The sequence below is a fragment of the Lepidochelys kempii genome, chromosome 19 (genome assembly GCF_965140265.1).
Source record: "Lepidochelys kempii isolate rLepKem1 chromosome 19, rLepKem1.hap2, whole genome shotgun sequence".
NCBI classification, from domain to species: Eukaryota; Metazoa; Chordata; order Testudines; family Cheloniidae; genus Lepidochelys; species Lepidochelys kempii.
The window spans coordinates 1,565,733-1,578,445 of record NC_133274.1 but is presented as its reverse complement, the minus strand read 5'-3'; the positions used below and the strand labels follow the sequence as shown (position 1 = coordinate 1,578,445).

The following is a 12,713-nucleotide window of genomic DNA, read 5'->3' as shown; positions in this document are numbered from 1 at the left end:
CAGGAAAAGCTGTTGTGGGTTTTCCATGCTACCAAGGCCGAGTAGCCAAAAACTCAAGGCCAGAGCTGTTCTTATTCCAAAGCAGCTGGGGAACACAGGGCGATTTTCAGGACTTGTCCAGTTTCTTGGATGTTTACCCATCCCTAGTTTTAATCTTCTGACACTGCCAAGTTATAATGCAAGGAAGAACAGATTAGAGAAGAATAAAGCAGAACAGGTGTGCCTCTTCCTCTTAAATCAGTGTCTCTCAGCACTAGCCAGCACTCCACGCTAGCCAAAACAGCAGCCGCCCCTGCCCAGAGAGGCTGCCTACAGGAATTGCCCAGCTATTACAGCAAGTGTGACTCTGTGGGTGAACCCAAGACTGGAACGTACAATAAGAAGGGACTCAGCCGCTGCTGCTGTCGCTTTGGACTTTCCCCGCAGGCAACCTGGCCTTAAATGAGTGTCTTAGTGTAGAACGGCACCTAACAGTCCTTGCATGGTATTGAAGTCAAGCCTCTGCTACTCCACTGGCAAGGGCAGAGCTGCAGTCACCCAAGCAAAAGCTAGGAAGCAAATGGAGTCCCCAAGAAGGCAAGGCTCAGTAACATGGAGTCTAATACAGAGCAATTGAGGGGCGCAGCACACAGACCTCATGGCGATTTGGAGAGGTTTAAGCAAGTGGGCACAACTCCCTTCCAGAGACTGTAGCATGAGAACAAAGGTGCTAAAACCCCACTCAGCCCCAGGTAACACTGGTGAGCGGCACTCAAAGCTCTGCCCCCCGGAAAGGGCAGCACCACATTCCTGACCCTGGTTAGGACACCCATCCCTGTGCATGGGCGTGCTGGTTCAGAGAACAGTCAGGGCTGCTCACCCATTACCAGGAGGTATTCCGGCAACATCAGCAAGTGGTCATGTCTGCCCAAGATCTCTCTAGTTGTGAGCTGTGAATAATTAGCACAAAAGGAGGCTAGTTCCTGGCTCCCTTGACAGTCACCACTGTGTGTGTATACAAGGAGGAGGAGTAAAGGAGACAATTCCTAAGAGGCTCATGGAGCTGCATAAACACACGCTGTACCTGAAAGTAGAGGAATTCAGGAAAACCTCACAGAATAAATGGAGAAGAATGACGGAAATTCTTGAGTGGCTTAGAACAAACAAAACACAGAAACATCTCCAACTGCAAAGCAAGACATGAGAAGAGAGACAAACGTGACTTTTATTGTTTTATATACAAATGACAGATGTTTGTATTAAAAAGAGAATCCACCCAACCTTTAGGAGCAAGATGGCTTCGAGGTCCAACCACTCCTTGTAGCTCAGTGCCCCGAAAAAAACGGAGGGGAAGTGTTAAGATCAAAGATGAAGGAAAGGGGTGAGCCACTTTCTTCTCTACTAAGGTAAGAATTCAAGTGGATCATTCTGAAAAATGAACAGCCTAATCAGATTTAAGAAGGAAAAATCAAAAGCCAATTTGTCAACTGTATAGTTTGGTTTAAAAAAAACAAACTAAATATCAGTATTAAAAAAATAACCTAACAGATTTACAACCTGCATGGGACACACAGAGCCACGCCCCCATTCCGGTATAAAATGGAACAACAACATCTCTCAATGGTTATTACAGACAATGGTGATGGCAGCAGCAAAACCAGCCGATTGCAGGGTGTGTGTTGCCAGCTGTGGGGGAAGAATGTCGCACTCAGGAACCAGAGATGGGTGACACCACAGCTTAGTCCTCCTGCATTTCAGGTGATTTTAAAATGACACAAAGTACATGGTCCAATGTAGCCAAACAAGACTATCCCCCCCCCCCCCGACCCCCCCCAAACACACACACACTTTAGTACTTTTGAGTGAACTACTCCTATGTGCAGACACTCGGTGGGAGAGCTGCCCATTGTGCTCATTCAGTCAACTGATGTTTTTCTTAGTGTGGACTCAACGTGGGGGCCTAGATCCGGGAAGCTTCGGCACCGATGAGTCTAGTAGTCCTGCAGAGAGGGGAAAGGGCAGGACATTAATACCCCCAGAGTAGCTTTCACAGCTTTCATCAGCTTTCACACGCAACGGCATGAAGCACACACATCATTCTTTGCACGCAGGCAGAGAGAAGAGAATTTTACTGTAGCTGAACACCCTCATCTTCAAAATCTTCAACTAAGAGATATGTCGACCAATCACCAATAGTTTTCAATTTACTAGATTAATAATCACAGCTGGAAAGGGTGTGAAACAATTTTTCTTGAGTAAAATATATGGGGCTCTCAACTGTCACCAACATCTGGTAACAAGCAACATAAATCCAGCTATGATAAATCCACAAGGAAATTGCTCATTTCACGCTAACTATTCCCCCACCATGAAAATGAGAGAGCATAAACCATGGCAGATGCAGACTCTAGAGTGCTGGGGATTAGCCTGCAACCTCAGACTACAGACTAACAATAAAAATAATGACACAGGAGGACTGATACTTACAGCTCGTGGCTTTTTGTTTAACTTGAGATCAATCCTGTGATGGGAAAGAGAAGAGAAATGTCCATTTCAATACATTACACTTCAATGGGAGTTCCAAGAACCAGCTACAGCATATGGCACAGGCTACAACAAAGGCTATTTGGTTAATTCAATCCACGTTCTCCGAACTGGACGAGCCAAATCATTGTCCCAACATTACTGGGCAAGGACCAACAACATCAATGAGAGCGGACTCTTTACACCTTGCCGAAATGCATATTCCACCCACTCAATCAGAGAAACAGTTATCAAAGGTTCATAATAAAATCACAGGGAAGTTATGCAGCGTGCAAAAATGGGATTAAAATGCATGCTCTATGTTAATTTGTTAAGAGATAGATGTAACTATGCCACAGGTAATTATTCAGACATAGTGGTAATAGTTACTTACTTGGACTATACAGAGAAAGAGGATTTTGAGACAACAGGTATTATAAAATCAAGGGGATTGGCTTTATTACATTTCTCCAGAGGAAAATATCCAAATTGATGCCACTAATCTCTTTAGGAAGCAAAGCCAGAAATCAGTTTTTAACTATTTATTAAGATAAAGTTTATCTGTAGTTTTAAAAACAAAATAAAGAGGCAGAAGAGTAAAGTTGATTTAATTTTGCTGAAGTTATTAAATAAAATGTTACCTCCATCATGTTTTTCTGTTTTTTAAAAAAACTTCCCAGCCTAACCTAATATACATACCTACAATTAAACAGATAAACTATGGGTTAGAAAGGTCTCAGAAAGGCACATCGGTGTCTACACACTAACAAGACAGCACAAGTACTAATTCAAGTCAAACTTACTCAAAGTCATAATCAAACATGCCAGGCGGGCTGAGGGGCAGCATTTGAAAGGAAGAAAGCAATAGCCATTAATATACTAATGAATTCAATAAATAGGTTGATTAGCCACCCTAGCGAGATTATAGAAAAAAATAAAGCCAATGTCCAAATGCCATAAAGTTCTTATTTTATATAGAATATGTTATTTATTTATTTACCAGAATTTGGCACAAAAAAGCACTCCGGACTCGGCAGTGCAGAGCCCCCCTCCCCAAGTGGATTGCTGGGAAATGAGGTGTTAAACAGAGGAAGAGTGGTTTATGTAAGGTATTTTTATACGCAGAGAAAGGAAGCCATCAGCTATTTGGAATAGCACATTAGCTTCCAGACAGAGACTGAACTTTCGATGCACGCAAAGACAACCAAGTGGGCACTCAGAAAGCAGAGGCTCTCTCTAGATTATTAGGGCAGAAGCAGAGAAGTTGGTTCAGGCAGCTAGATGGAGGCTGTCATAGAAATATTTAGCAATTTCGCATTCAAATATGGTTGTATGTATGCACACACACACTTTTCACTTATAAACCTAAAAAGAAAACACTGTGAATTGTTTGAATCTAGTTACCAAACAGTTACACTCCCATCAGCAGACTCTAGCATCCATACACACACGCTCGCACATCCACCATGGCGCTCTGTTTCCAGAGAGCTCCTCCTGGAATCCAACAATTGTATTGGTTAGAAAGAGGGGAGTTAACATGACGCTTCAATGGTATTAAGTCCTAACTCAGTAGCCTTGTTGCAACGGAACGTCTAAGAGGAAGCAGCATTCCTGCGGAAGGTGAGCTCTTCCTCGGCTGATGCAAGTCGCTGAATTCGGGATGCTTTGGTAGGGGACGGTATCCCTGGCACTTGCACAGCAGAGTGGAACTAAGGGCCCCCATGAGCAACGGCCAACGCCGTTCACCTGGTTCACCGTGTTCAGATGCCGGACGTGAGAGCTGGATATTCCCGCCACGCCGGAACAGCACCAGTACTGCTAGCAGAGCTGGTGAGGTATGAAGTAGGAAAGCTTGGACTACTTTGCAAGCAGTGTCAGCCATGCCTGAAGACAGCCCATTCCAGCGGCCACCAAAGCTTCAGTCAGCACTCAGCTTATGCAAACGACTGGGAGAGCCGTGAATCAGGATTTGCAGTCAGAGGGCAGCCCCAGTGACAGACTTTCAAGATTTCTTATATAATACTTTCATCTCAGGACATTCAAGAGAAATGGGCAAACAAGGAGGTGTCTGTTTCCAAAGAGCATTTCCCAGTATATTTCATTTCAAAGCACCTAGAGTTACATCATTAATTTCTTGCGACTAGCTTCATGTTCCTGGATGGTGCCTGGAATTTTTCCTTTGCTGGAAGGATTTTAGGAAGTAGTTAGTAAGAACAGTCAGTTTTAATGTCACAGAGCTGTATCAAATACAGTTAGACTTGTCAGATTCAGTAACTGGCCACACTAAGGCATTTTAGAATAACAGTCAATTAATTGTAAGTGACTTTGTATTATTTAGATTTCTCTCTCTGCTTTACATTCTAGGATCATAGGAACTGCCATACCAGATCAGACCCGGCTTCCATCTTGTTCAATGTCCTGCTTCCAACAGTAGTCAGAATCAGCTGCTTCAGAGGAAGGTACAAGAAACCCTGTAACAGAATAACTGGCCCAGAGTGGGAGTTTCTTTCTAACTCCTGGCGCTAGTGGTTGGCTTATGCTCTGAAGCATGAAGGTTTATAAAGTTTTTATTAGATCTAATGTAACTGTGAACTTTCTTATTGCCCACATAAAGGCTTACTGCTATTTGAATCCTACTAAGCCTTGGTCTCAAAGATCTCTCACCGATGGGAGTTCCACAGGTTAAGTATGCTTTGTTTCAAAACTAGTTCCTTCTGTCAGTTTTAAATGTGCTGTCTATTAGTTTTACAGGATGTCCCTTTCCTCTCATATTGCAAGAAACCTATAATGTTATCTACCCCTTCACATAACACAAGAACCAGTGGTCACCCAATGCAATTAATAAGCAGCAGGTTTGAAACAAACACAAGGAAGTACTTCTTCACACAGTGTACAATCAACCTGTGGAACTCATTGCCAGAGAATGCTGTGAAGCCAAAAGTATAGATAAGTTCATGGAGGATAGGTCCATCCATTGCTATTAGCCAAGATGATCAGGAATGCAACTCCACGCTCTGGGTGTCCCTAAATCTGACTGCCAGAAGTTGGGACTGGACAACAGGGGATGGATCACTTGGTAATTGCCCTGTTCTGTTCATTCCTTCTGAAGCATCGGGCACCAGTTCACTGTCAGAAGACAGCACACTGGGCTAGATCATTGGTCTGATCTAGTATGGCCGTTCTTATGTTCTTAAACTATTGTTACTTCTGAAATTGTTTCTAGCTACCTACAGGAAAAACCAAAAAGGTCTTTCTAGACTACTTCATGATTCCTAGCTCATGAGGAACTAAAAGGAGATATAACTGAGCAAACGTTTTTAAATTGTAATATTATAGCAGGAAGGAAATCCTGGATCTAAGAATTAAAGAGACACTGACACCGCAAAATCCAGTCAACTTCAAAAAGGGAGTTGAATGTATCAGGCAAAACACCTGCCCATAACCCAGCAGTTCCCAATTGTGAGTTGTGACCCCAAATGGGGGTGCGCCTCCAGCAGACGGGGCAGCAGTGATCCCGAGTGTGCAGAGGACACCATTTTGCTCTGCAGTGTGTCCTCACATGTATGGTGCATGCGAGGTCACACAGCCTGGAGGACACCATTTTTCTCGACAAAATGGCATCCTCCACACAGAGTGACTTTGAATGCACAATACATACGAGGTCACATTGTGCGGAGGACATCATTTTGTAGAGAAAATGGCATTATCCATGTGGTGTGACATTATCTCTAATAGGCCATCTCTAAAGCCACCTATTTCGGAATTGGCCACCCAAGGGCAACCAAGTGAAGGTTGTGAGATCTTTACTACTTCTTACATGGCTGTGAGGTCAGCTTCCTTACAACTGCGTTCAAATGAACATGAAAAGCAAGGCAGCTCCAGAACACCACATGGAACAGAGGCTCAGTCTGGAGCCAAATGACAACAAAAATGGCTTGGGAGCAAAGTTTGGGTGAAAATATCCAGGATTTCCAGGACTTTTATAATCACTGGATTCCCAAAGCGTTTTTGTTTATTTCCTGATCCACTTCCCCAGACAGATCTGTCAACGTCCCTACCTCACTCAATTCCAGAGAACAAGATGCAGGCACCAAGGGGACTGGATTGTAACCTCTCCCCCTGGGAGGCAGGCCAGTATTATTCTGCTTTACAGATTGAGAAATTGAAATGGCACAGAAAAGGGAGGGGTCCTGTCCCAAGGCCATACAGGTATCTTATCAGAGCCGGGATTAGAAATCAGAAGCTCTTGCCTTCCAGTACCCTGCTCAGTCCACTAGCCCAACTATTTCTAAATGTCTCCCACTCTTATCCCTCCCGGAGATTATGGGAGCGGGGCCAGATAGGTTGTCTGATGTCACCCAGTGAATGTAATAAATTTGATTCAGTGATTTGCAGGTTAACATGAAGCGAGAAATCAGATCGTCATTTGCACTTAATGACCCCAACTAACCAGTGGTCTGAACTGCTCATTGCTTGAATACATTTGGCTACTTTCAGGCCATAATGCCATTTGGGCAACAACCAGCTGTTCAGAGGACGTGGTGAGGGCAGCTGGCCCCACTAACCTGTGTCGATTTTTGTTCTTCCGTTTTTTGTGGCTGCTGTGGTGACTCCCCGAGGAGGTGGAAGATGCGGCTTTCTGCGGTTTCACTCCCTGCACAGTCCCATCCAGCTCTTCAGTATCCTCCTGGCTGGGCTCATTCTCCTGATTGTGAAAGTCTGGAGAAGCATCACTCTCTGTGCCACTACCTGGCTCCTCTAGAACACAACAAACCCACAAGAGCACAGCTGTTACTTCCCATCCGTTCAGCCCCACCACAGACCCTGGTGAATCCCTTCGCACCCAGAATAAGGAAGCGCTGGAGCCAAATCCCGAGTGCAGCAGCAAACCGCATATGGAAGCCACATGGAGGGCAGCTTAACGTCTCCAGTAGATAGCACAGAAAAAGGTCACTAAGCGGGACTAAGCAGCATTTCCTCAGTGTGGCAAGTTACCCCCTTAGAAACAGATGCATGCTAGAATCAAAGCCAATTCAATCAACACCTGATTCAGGAATAACCCGGGTAAAAATGGATTTACTGCATACCAATTTCTATAGTATATGCCACACAATGCCCTTAAGCACCCAAGAAAGAGCAAAAACTCTCAGCCCCAAAGGCAGAGAGCCAGCCCCAACAATCCCTTTTATCGTGGCTTAAAAGTTGGTGCACTCAACCTCTACATCAAAGCCGAACAGTGAGCGATTCTGCTAACTCAGGAGGGAAGATGTAAACTTGTGTGAAACTTGTGACAGATGCCAGGGGTTCTGGGCAGCAGGCACTCAGATCCACTGACAATTACTTACCATTTAATGTCAGGAAAGAAAAAGAGCCAGAGCTCCAACCCCCAGAGCCTCACCTCCCAAAAATACCAAACCCACTTAAACACACTTCACTTGCAGTCAGCAGTTCAAGCAGACACAAAAGATAATGCCATTGCTAAAAGAGAGGTCTACATTTTAACATATACACTTGTAATGAGTACAACTGTGACCTTATTTAGAGCAACACAATTGCTGGGGTGTGAAAAGCAGCATACCTAACCGACAGGGAATCACAAGGACCAATTAAAACAGTGCTGGAAGGGGAACCCTCTAACAGGACCATAATTACCCTTGGTCGTGCACCTGGTAAGGGGAGAAGCATAGGCGCTGACCCCATGGGTGCTCCAGGGATGGAGCACCCACAGGAAAAAATTAGCTGGTGCTTAGCACCCACCAGCAGCCAAACTCCCCCCATCACAACTCCTGCAACAGATGGCCCCCGCTGATCAACTCCTCCCTCTCCCTCCCAGCGCCTCCTGCACGCAGAGGAACAGCTCCGTGGCATGCAGGAGGTGCTGGGAGGCAGGAGGAGGACCAGCGATGGGGCGTGCTCAGGGGAGGGGGCGGAGAAGGGGCAGGGGTGGAGTTGGGACGGGGCCTGGGGCTGCGCAGGGGTTGAGCACCCCCAAGGAGAATTAGAAGCCGGTGCCTATGGTGTGAAGAGAACAGACACGTGACCTAATTCCTCAGGAAGCAACTTGCTTCATTCCAAGTTAGTCAGGTGGTGAGAGGAAAGAAGTAGCAGCTTACGCTTTTCAATGAGCTGGTCCTGAACTCCGGCCAATGCACTGACTGCCTAGAAAATCAGAAGGCACATTAATAAAGACAGATTCCCATTTATTATTTTTTTCAAGATCTCAAAAGCATGCAAGGCCCCTCACAGCACAAGAGGTGGTTCTTTGGTCTCTGCTCCAAAGACCCTGCAGTCTAAACTCAGCATGTCACGACAGGAGAGGGCATTAAAGCCAAAAAGGAAGAGAAGGGAGAATGCCAATGAGGGCAGAAATAGGATCGTGAGACACAGAAGTTTCTTGATTTGTCTGTCCCCCACTCCCTCCTCTCAGAGACATTTGGGCATTGCGGCAGATGTGAATTTTATGGGCAGATGGGAGATGCTTGTGAGAGGAGAAGACAGATCAACAGAGCCACTGAAAGGGCACAAACTATGCCAAGGGGAGTAGTCCTAAGAACAGTGAGAGATCAGCCACCCCAGGGTTTCCTCTCAATGAGGCCAAAGAAAGTAGAATAAACAGGCTATTTTCCCCTTGTTAGGTACAAAGTGAACAACTGAAGGAAACTCCATGAAGAACAATTCAGCACAACCTGGAAGAAAGGAGAAGAGTGAGAAATGATGGAGGGGAGAGTGTACAATATAGGATCTGTTCAGCTCAGATTTGTCCTCCCCGATGTTCATGGGCAAAGGCCAGGCAGTTCTGCCCAGGAAGCTCAGGACTTGAGTTGGCGTTGCATGCTGCCAGGCCACAAGCGCCGTACTCACTGCTGCGGAGGTGACCGAAGATTTGCTGAAGAGTCGTTCAGCTTCTTTAAATTTCCGGTTCCTTCGGTCGTTTTTGCTGTTCGAGTTTCTGAAATACACAGCACGGCCTCATTGCAAATACTCAGTCACCATGTCAGACGGTGTTCTGTTCCCTTATCTACCCACGCAAGGCATAACCTGCAGGTTAGGACAAGGCAGAAAGACACTGCAGCCCAAGGACACTGCACAAAAGTCCCTAATGGACCAGTTACTAATCCCTGAGAATGCCCTACACCTATGTCCTTACAGTTATCTGAAGAGAAATCGTGCCTGTTACATGCTGTGTCCCCTGAAAACATATGGAGACTTGGGGAGCTCCACGAGTCCCCGGTACCCATAAGGCCCCCTTTAGTGCTGGGAAGAGGGAGACAAGATACAAGTGCACAGAGAAGTTTTACTGGCTGATGTAGTTTCAACTGGTCCACACACAAGCCATCTTAAGAGAAACAATGCCCTGTGTATTAGCTAACCTCAGGGACAATCCCAATCTCTTATTTTTTTAAAAGTTCCACTTATCAAAGCTGTTTAGAAACCAGAACCTCAGGACTGGGATGGAAACATATTACGAAGCAAAAAGCCCAAATGTTACATGCCAGAGTGAAACTACTATCCCCTGAACCAGGGCACCCAGAAAAGTCACCTCTCTCCACTCACTTCTGGTTTGTCAGGTAGCGGTCCCAGCCACGGATGATGTTGCCGTACATCTGGGTGTCCTCTAAGTAGCTGCCCTCAAAAGCATAGATCTGCCTCTCCAAATTCGCTAGGGTCTCCTGGTATAAGAAGCACAGAACAAAAGAAGACGAGGCTAATGCCAGCATATCCCCAGAGCCGGTCAATGATCCCAGGGGTACCAGAGCTGGCCACTGCCAAGGGACTCCCAGGAGTCTGCAGAGGCTGTGAGCGCTCTGGACGTGGGTCAGCTCCCCCAGATCTCATGGTTCATGCCTGCTGCAGGGGAGCAGGCAGGGAGGGATGGGCACAGATGGAAAAGGGGGAGGGGGAAGGATGCAGGAGATGCCCGGGGATTCGTGCCTGTTGTCATGGAAGCGGGATACCCCCCAGATACCGCTACTCTCCAATGTGCCCTCTATATCCCCCCCGTTTTCTAATCCCCCCCAGATTCCCCCATCCTCACTGCCCCCCAGAGCCGCTGCACCCCCAACCCACTTCCCCCCCCAGAACCGCTGCACCCCATTCCCCACCCCAATCCCCACTGCCCCCCAGAGCCGGTGCACCCCCAATCCCCACCCCCCCAGAACTGCTGCACCCCCAACTCCACTTCCCCCCCAGAGCCGCTGCACCCCCAACTCCACTTCCCCCCCAGAGCCGCTGCACCCCATTTCCCACCCCAATCCCCACTTCCCCCCCAGAGCCGCTGCACCCCATTTCCCACCCCATTCCCCACCCCAATCCCCACTGCCCCCCAGAGCCGGTGCACCCCCAATCCCCACCCCCCCAGAACCGCTGCACCCCCAACTCCACTCCCCCCCCAGAGCCAGTGCACCCCAATCCTCACTGCCCCCCAGAGCCGGTGCACCCCATTCCCCACCCCAATCCCCACTTCCCCCCCAGAGCCGCTGCACCCCATTTCCCACCCCAATCCCCACTGCCCCCCAGAGCCGGTGCACCCCCAATCCCCACCCCCCCCGAACCGCTGCACCCCCAACTCCACTTCCCCCCCAGAGCCGGTGCACCCCAATCCTCACTGCCCCCCCAGAGCCGGTGCACCCCATTTCCCACCCCAATCCCCACTGCCCCCCCAGAACCGCTGCCCCCCATTCCCCACCCCAATCCTCACTGCCCCCCAGAGCCGGTCCCCCGGCCCCTCCCCTGGGCTCTCCAGCCCCATTCCCCAGACGCCCCCCTGGCCCCACGGCGGGGCTGCGGGCCCAGCTCGACCCGGGGCGCGGGCGGGAGGCCGGGGGGGGGCGCGGGCGGGAGGCCGCGGGGGGGGCGCGGCCTAGCCGCCTCCCCAGCCCGCGGCCTCTCGTAGCGCGGGCGGCCGGGACGCGGCGGGAGCGGGGCGGCCGCGCCCCCTGCCCCTCACCGCCAGCTCCTGCTTGCGCTTCACCAGCTCGGCCAGCTCCCGGCGGGTGTCGGGGATCTGGGGGGGGCCCCCGGCCTTGGTGTGCAGCGCCGCCATGATGGGCTGCGGCCTGCGGCGGGGCGGGAGCCGCGCCGGGGGGAGGGGGCCGCAGCCGGGCTGCGCTGCCGGCCTGGGCCGCCGGGGGCAGCGCTGAGACCCGGCCGGGCCCCGAGCCGCGGAGCCCCAACTTCCCGCTGCCCCGGGAGGGGCCCCCCGCGCCGGGACCCCCCCCGCGCCGAGCCCCCCCGGGACCCCCATCCACCCCGCACCGAGCCCCCCGCGCCGGGACCCCCCCCCGGACCCCCCATCCACCCCGCACCGAGCCCCCCCGGACCCCCCCGGGACCCCCATCCACCCCGCGCCGAGCCCCCCCGGACCCCCCCGCGCCGAGCCCCCCGGGACCCCCATCCACCCCGCGCCGAGCCCCCCCGGACCCCCCCGCGCCGAGCCCCCCGGGACCCCCATCCACCCCGCGCCGAGCCCCCCCGGACCCCCCCGCGCCGAGCCCCCCGGGACCCCCATCCACCCCGCACCGAGCCCCCCGCGCCAGGACCCCCCCCCGGGACCCCCATCCACCCCGCACCGAGCCCCCCCGGACCCCCCCCCCCGCGCCGAGCCCCCCCGGACCCCCCCGGGACCCCCATCCACCCCGCACCGAGCCCCCCCGAACCCCCCCCCCGCGCCGAGCCCCCCCGGACCCCCCCGGGACCCCCATCCACCCCGCACCGAGCCCCCCGCGCCGAGCCCCCCCGGACCCCCCCGCACCGAGCCCCCCGCGCCGAGCCCCCCCGGGACCCCCCCCGGGACCCCCATCCACCCCGCACCGAGCCCCCCCGGACCCCCCCCGCGCCGAACCCCCCCGGGACCCCCATTCACCCCGCACCAAGCCCCCCGCGCCGAGCCCCCCGGACCCCCCCGGGACCCCCATCCACCCCGCACCGAGCCCCCCGCGCCGAGCCCCCCGGGACCCCCCCCCGGGACCCCCATCCACCCCGCACCGAGCCCCCCCGGACCCCCCCACGCCGAGCCCCCCGGGACCCCCATCCACCCCGCACCGAGCCCCCCGCGCCGAGCCCCCCTCCCGGGACCCCCATCCACCCCGCGCCGAGCCCCCCCCGAACCTCCTGCACCGAGACCCCCCCCCGGGACCCCCCTGTGCCGAGCCTCCCCCCAGGACCTCCTACACCGAGACCCCCCTGCGCCGAGCCCCCCCCCGGGACCTCTT

At 51.9% G+C, this 12,713-nt stretch overlaps 1 protein-coding gene across 4 annotated transcripts; it reads right to left on the bottom strand.

The window, feature by feature from the left end:
- Window positions 1–1,184: 1,184 nt before the first annotated feature.
- On the bottom strand, window positions 1,185–11,611 carry MEAF6 (MYST/Esa1 associated factor 6). Of its 4 annotated transcripts, none has more exons than XR_012155662.1 (8): window positions 11,450–11,610; window positions 10,057–10,172; window positions 9,364–9,451; window positions 8,616–8,661; window positions 7,068–7,260; window positions 3,144–3,201; window positions 2,467–2,500; window positions 1,638–1,979 (listed from the first exon to the last, which is right to left on the bottom strand). XR_012155662.1 is itself a non-coding variant. In XM_073318034.1 (8 exons), the coding sequence occupies exons 1-8, from the start codon at window positions 11,543–11,545 to the stop codon at window positions 1,971–1,973; spliced, it is 612 nt and encodes a 203-aa protein (XP_073174135.1). In that variant the 5' UTR covers window positions 11,546–11,611; the 3' UTR covers window positions 1,638–1,970. The 4 variants fall into 4 exon arrangements, 3 of the variants coding, with proteins under 3 accessions (XP_073174134.1, XP_073174135.1, XP_073174136.1); XM_073318034.1 differs by lacking the exon at window positions 3,144–3,201 and adding an exon at window positions 3,306–3,335 and having other exon boundaries at window positions 11,450–11,611; XM_073318035.1 differs by lacking the exon at window positions 3,144–3,201 and having other exon boundaries at window positions 11,450–11,609.
- Window positions 11,612–12,713: the final 1,102 nt, after the last annotated feature.